The 6,161-nt window shown below is 47.6% G+C and overlaps 1 protein-coding gene across 1 annotated transcript in view; it reads right to left on the reverse strand.

Annotated features, from left to right (window-relative positions):
- Positions 1-1,844: 1,844 nt before the first annotated feature.
- MACROH2A2 (macroH2A.2 histone) overlaps positions 1,845-6,161 on the reverse strand; it is a 63,153-nt gene continuing 58,836 nt past the window's right edge. The window contains exons 8-9 of the mRNA XM_069071459.1: positions 4,560-4,734; positions 1,845-2,633 (exon numbers count right to left, since the gene is read on the reverse strand). Coding sequence (XP_068927560.1) covers positions 2,468-2,633; positions 4,560-4,734 — 341 coding nt within the window. The 3' untranslated portion in view covers positions 1,845-2,467. The remainder of the gene's footprint in view (positions 2,634-4,559; positions 4,735-6,161) is intronic.

The raw sequence follows: 6,161 nt of genomic DNA on the forward strand, positions 1-6,161 counted from the left end.
GGGTAGACAGGTGGGTTCGGCCCGTCTCCCCTTTTGCAGGCAGACACTGGGCCGCTCAGGCCATTCCTGGGGGGAGATGGGGTGGACATCAGGTGAATGGACGTGGCGTTCAATACAGCATCCAGACTTAAGTTGTCCCTGACTTTCCATCGGTGCTTGACAAGCCGTAAACTCCTTGAAATGATGAAACTTTTCAAGCCCCTACTTTTTAGCTCCTTTCTCTATAATATCAGATAAATTGTAGGAGGGTGAGATTCCTTAGGGCCAAATTACCGGCTACATTAATCCATTTTAACCAAGGATGCTTTCTTCCCAACCTCTTCACTCTCAGATAATTAGGGCAACGGAATAGTAGTGCACCATTTGCTAGGTTACTGTGGTACTGCCAGTACTGAAGACTTCCAGAGATCTGTGATTTTATCCAGGGAGTGTTCCCCTCCCCCCCCCCCCCCCCCATCCCAGTCCTTCCCCACGCCTGCCTGCCTTAGAATAGTTTGGGGAGTTACTTTGGTCAGAACGTGCTCCCCCTGGTGGCCACCTTTTTGATTGAAAGGCTGCCTTGATTCTTAGCCCAGTTGGGTCCTGGGACCCATGGTTCATTACCAGCTCCCCCTGACTTTTTTGTAGGACATTCCAGAACTGGAATTCAGTTGGGGAAATTTCCTGAGACTCCACGGTCAACTCCACATGTTAAGGAGGCACGGGAGGAGGCCTTTGTGGGAGGGATGTTTAATATTAAGAAGCACAAGTCTGCTGATCAGCTCAACAAAACCGTTCTTGACATATTAAATACTTACCTTCCTCTGGTGTAGCTAAGGGTCAGGCTTGATGAAATGAGCTAGCAGCAAAGGCTTGTTGCAAATCCTGTGCTCGCTTCCCCCTGGCAGTCAGCTTTGCTTTCCTGGCTGACACGGGGATACTATAAGCCAGGGTTCCTAGCCAATGTGAGGAATGGAAAGAGCACTGCATTTGGAGTGAATTGGGATCAGACATGGATGCCTGTCTCCCACCTCTAAATCTTATGGTACTCAGGGGCTTGGATTATTTTCCTTTAGCAGATCCACTATAATTTACTTTAAGAAATTATTATTGGCTTGTGTTTTCAGGTGTGATTTTCCATCACTTGTCTTTCGGAATCCTTTCTGTCAGGACTAGATGGGAAGAGAATTATATCAAGATTAAATTATAATTGGCTCAAATTCAAAGGAAGCTGCTTGGTTTAGGCTTTTTTGGGTGCTTCTCCTTTGCCAAGTGCTGGCCTACTTGAATCAACTTGCTTGGGCTTGGGTGACTTCTTGTCATTGCCCTAACCCTTGCACTACCCTGTGGAGGTTCAGAACCATTCTTAGAGGAGGACCTGCTTCTTGTCCCCTGATTTCCAGACCTGTAATGTGACCCTTTCCCTACCAGAACAGCTGCTCACCTAAGGAGGGAGCCCGCAACAACAGAATCGGGCTATAGATGAGGTCTGCAGGCCTGCAGAGCTGGAAGCTTCTCATTTTATGGATGGGGAGATTGAGACTCAGAAGTGAAACACCTTGTCCAAATTGGTAGAGAAGACCCTTCTACTGATTGCAAGTCTAGACCCCTTTTTAGACTCCATAGAAGGCACGAAAAGGAGGGTGAGTAGCTTTGATGTACCAATAGACACCTGTAGTTCAAGGTGGTATCTATTGCTTGGGAGGTAGGGTCTGGGCTGGCATTGGTTCTATACCACTGAAATGGCAATCTGTGCCCTTATCTCATTCCAGACCTGCCAACACAATGAAATGACTTTCCAATTTTGGGAAATAAAAAAATCTGTTGCAATAAAATTGAGTGTTATAAGAAGGACTCTGGATAGCTTTTTGCCTTTTTTTCTTTTTTCCTTAAAAAACAAACGAGCCTGAAGAGAAACATCATCAGAAGTTACAGAGATTATTAGGGGGAGAAAACATATTTGAGAAAAGCACCAAGTGAAAAATGTCTTTCATATTTTTCTCTCCAACATGGAATGTAGACAACAGATAAAACCAAAGTCATTTGTCATGCCCTCCCCTCTTGAAAAAAGAAAGAGGAACAGAAGATTTTTTTTTAAAGAATTTTGAAAGTTTTTTTTTTGCCTGTAAAAGTCAATGCTACAAATCTAAAACGAGGTCTGTCCTTGGAAAATAAGTTCTAAAATGACAAGAAGACACACGCGTAGCAATCCCGGGGAGGGGCCGGGATAATGTGGGACGGAGGATAGTTAAGGTGAATAGAAAATGGGGGCGGGCACTTGTCATGGAGGACTGGAGTTAGTGACAGCACAAACCGTCCCCCCCCATCTTCGTGTGGGGGGTGCTCATTCTCCAGCAAATGGAGCTGCCTCATCTCCCACCCTCTCCCTTCCTCATTTTTTTTAATCAATGCCCAACTCTCATTCCAAGCTGAATCCTCTTCAGATCCCTATAGAGGGAGAATACAAAGAGGGTCCGGCTGTGGGGGGTTACTTGATGTCCAGCTTGGCCATTTCCTGCACGTAGACACCAATGCTCTCGCTGTCAAAGAGCAGAAAGTAGACGTTCTTCAGGGAAGAGGAGCTGGAGTCATCGAAGTGGGCTGAGATAGCCTTGAGGGTCACCTGGGCCGCAGTCTGTTTGGGAAAGCAGTTTCTGCACCAAGAAGAGGAAGAAACACAAATCAGTGGTGTGTGTGTGTGTGTGTGTGTGTGTGTGTGGTGGGGGAGGAATGTCTGAAAGCACATTACTGGAATTCCTAGTAACTGATAACTTCACTGCCCAAAGCCTGGCTACAAGGCAATGATGCTTTTGCCCATAACACGTGATGATTGAGCATTTTAAAATGTTGCTCCCTACAAGCAGGGGCAAGTCACGTCAGCAGCCTTCAGTCTCCCCTTCTGTAAAATGAGGCCACCAGTCTAGATGGCTTCTAAGACCCTTGGCAGCAGACCTAAGGGTCCCATTCCCATGATCCCACAGGGCAGAGAGGGACACTGGAAGCGTTATGACTAATGGCTTAAGACCGACAATGTGCTTTTCTCACAGTCACCCTATAATGAAGGCTGTCTAAGTATTATAACGATAATGTTATTATCATTACTTTGCATTTGAGGAAACCGGCAGTCATGAAGGCAGTCACCCCACTGGTAACTTTTGATGCCAGAACTCCAAACGGGCCTCCTTATTTAATTTTCAGTTCTAAATTCTCTTCCTCTCCCTCCCTCACCCATTGAGAAGGCAAGAAAAATAAAATATATAAAGACATCGAAACTGACTTCCATGTCAGCCACGTCCTCTTTATTCTAAGTTGGGAATGTCCCCCTTAATGGGGGCTGTCCTCATGTGCGAGTTCCCCCCTGACGGTGAAATCCTAGGTCAGGTCCCTAAACCTCACCTTGAGAAGCAAGGACAGGCCAGTTACTGTCCCATGATCCTCATGGCCCAACCGCCAGTCTTACACATAGAGTAGGTCCTGAACCTCCTCCCCCCAGCTGAGTTCTAAGCTCCCGTTCCTGTACTACTCTGCCCATAGACGCCCTTGGAGAATGGTGGTGTGTTTTCCCCCTTTTATAGATGAGGAAATTGAAGTTCAGAGAAGCCCATGCAGCCTCTAAAGGGTGGAGCTGGGACTCAGACCCGGATCTCAGCTCCCTTTCTGGTCCACCCAATCTGCCTTTCCCAAGCTATAAAAGCAGATATGGCTTTTGGTCAAGTAGAACACTTTTTGTAGGGTTTAATGAGGCAGGCCTTCCTTGCAAGCCTCAGCTCTGTCTGGGCCCTGGGCCAGAGGGCGGTTCTCTACCTAGCCTCCCCAACAGAGCAGGGGCTTTCTCAAGAGAGAAGGTCATTTTCTCATAAAATGCTCAGGCCTTGGTAACCTAGAAAGCGAATTAAGGACATTTTTGGAGTAAATGGGTAGAGTGAAAGGCAATGGGGTGGCAGGTCCACTGTGGGGCTTCTGATGAAAACAGCTGATGGTTCTGTGTGTCCTGACCTCTCTTTAAGCTCCTCCCTCCTTCTATCCCTAGGACCACTACAGGCAGCTCCTGCCTGGGGCTTTCAACCAGTAGATGATCAATTGATATTGGCTTGATATTACTTCTGTTTGGTGGAACCTTCCCTTTCTTCCTCTCTAAATGACAGTCTACCCAGCTCTTCAAATGCTGGTGGTAAATGTCAGAATTCCAGGATCATGAGCCCCTGGAGCCTTATGTGAATTCTGGAGCTGCAAGCTTGTATGCCTTCAAAGCTGACCCAGAGTGTGTTCTGCCCTGCTGCTGGTTCCTGCCCTTAAAGATGATGCTAATGTGTTTTCTCTGTGATGCTTGTAAAGTGTTCTAAGAATCAACGAGCGCATCTGGCCCCCAGTACCCAAGGACCACGGGGTGAGCGTGTAGGTCAGGGGGCACCTGACCCCCCAGTACCCAAGGGTGACCATGTAAGTCAGGGGGCACCTGACCCCCAATACCCAAGGACTGCGGGGTGAGCGTGTAAGTCAGGGGGCACCTGACTCCCAGTACCCAAGGACCGCGGGGTGAGAGTGTAAGTCAGGGGCTGTCTGCCGGTGCCGAGTCTCACCTGCCACTGGGGAAGGGTGGGAAAGCCACGGACTTGAGCTTTTTGTCCTCTGCAGCTGACAAACAGTTCTTGATGGTCTCCTCAAGCTGCTCCTCGCATTTGTCCGAGCCCCACTGAGGGATGTGACAGTGGATGACAAATTTGGCCGCCAGGCCACTGGACTGGCTGACGATGGCTTATGCACACAAGGGAAGTGAGAAATGTGTCATTTCTTGGGTCTTCATCCCGAACCTCGGGGAGTTACTGAAATGAGCCAGGAGGCGGGACGCTGGAGGTGGGAGAAGCCGGCTCAAGGGGCTTAGGGTGTGCCGGGCACACCAGCTCTGCTGGTCCCGTCCCCCCGAAGTATAATGTCTCGGTTTATGCTTTCTATGCATGTGTCTTCTCACCCGCAGTAGAATGTAAACTACCTGAGGGCAAACACTTTTTTTTTCTTTTTGGAGAGGGGAAGGTAGGGCAGTTGGGGTTAAATGACTTGCCCAAAGTCACACGCTAGTTTTGTGTTAAGTGTCTGAGGCCAGATTTGAATGCAGGTCCTCCTGACTCCAGGGCCAGTGCTCTATTCACTGAGCCACCTAGCTGCCCTTGGGCAGACACTTTAACTAGTGGAGGACCCACTGATCAATGCCAGATAAAGGTTTTTAAATGTGGGCCAAATAAACAAAGCACTTTCCTCTTTTCCTGTATCTTAAATCTTACTACTATTTATTATGATTGTTAATGATTTATGATTTTATGACATTTTGTGATTTAAAACCCCCCCTCAAAACACTTTATGATTTAGAATTTTATAACACTTCAGATTTGTTATGATGCTTGCATAATCCCAGTGTATCTTCTTTCACCTTAAATTCAGTTCAACGATTCAAGAGACATTTTATTAAGGCCTTGAGCTAGGCCCTGGGGGTGCAAAGACAAACTGTCCTTATCCTCCAGGAAGGATCTTAAAGACTATTTTCCTAAAAGTGGCACAGTGGATAGAGAGCAAGGCCTGGAGTCAGGAAGACCTGAGTTCAAATCCATCCTTAGACATTTACTAGCTGTGTGGTCCTGGGCAAGTCATTTAACTTTGTTAAATTAAGGGTGTTAACAAGATGGGAGAGCCTGTGGGGAGGGTGTCTGTAGTCCCTTTACACAGGGCAGGTCGGTGTTGGACACCATCGATATTCAGAGCACTGCCCTAAAGGTCATCTTTAGCCATTTGCAGAATGGCTGGGATTCCTGCAGAAGCAATGCTCCCCACATGGCCTGGCATCTCGGGAATCTGTCCAGACTTCTCGGAAGCCCCTCCTAGTCATCTCTTTTCTGCCCAGTGCCAGTCATATCAGAGCAGACAGTCCTGGCACAGAATTCACTATATTCATTTACAACAAAAGAAGCCTAGACACAACTGAAAGGGACTTTTAAATCTGAGTCCTTTAAAAACCAGAGTTTTCATCTGCTGTCAGGGTGAAGTATTCAATTAGGAGAAAAGCTTCTGGTCTTGTGCACACGAAACCACAGAGAACCCTCCATTGTGAAAGCTGGGCATGCTAAGCCCCCAATCTAATGAAGGCAAGGGGGCTGCTGAGGGCTGGGGCACAGGGGCAGGGGAACAAGGGG

This window comes from Petaurus breviceps, unplaced genomic scaffold (genome assembly GCF_028583685.1).
Source record: "Petaurus breviceps papuanus isolate PSGF00001 unplaced genomic scaffold, PetGlider_PUasm1.0 90825, whole genome shotgun sequence".
Lineage (NCBI taxonomy): Eukaryota > Metazoa > Chordata > Mammalia > Diprotodontia > Petauridae > Petaurus > Petaurus breviceps.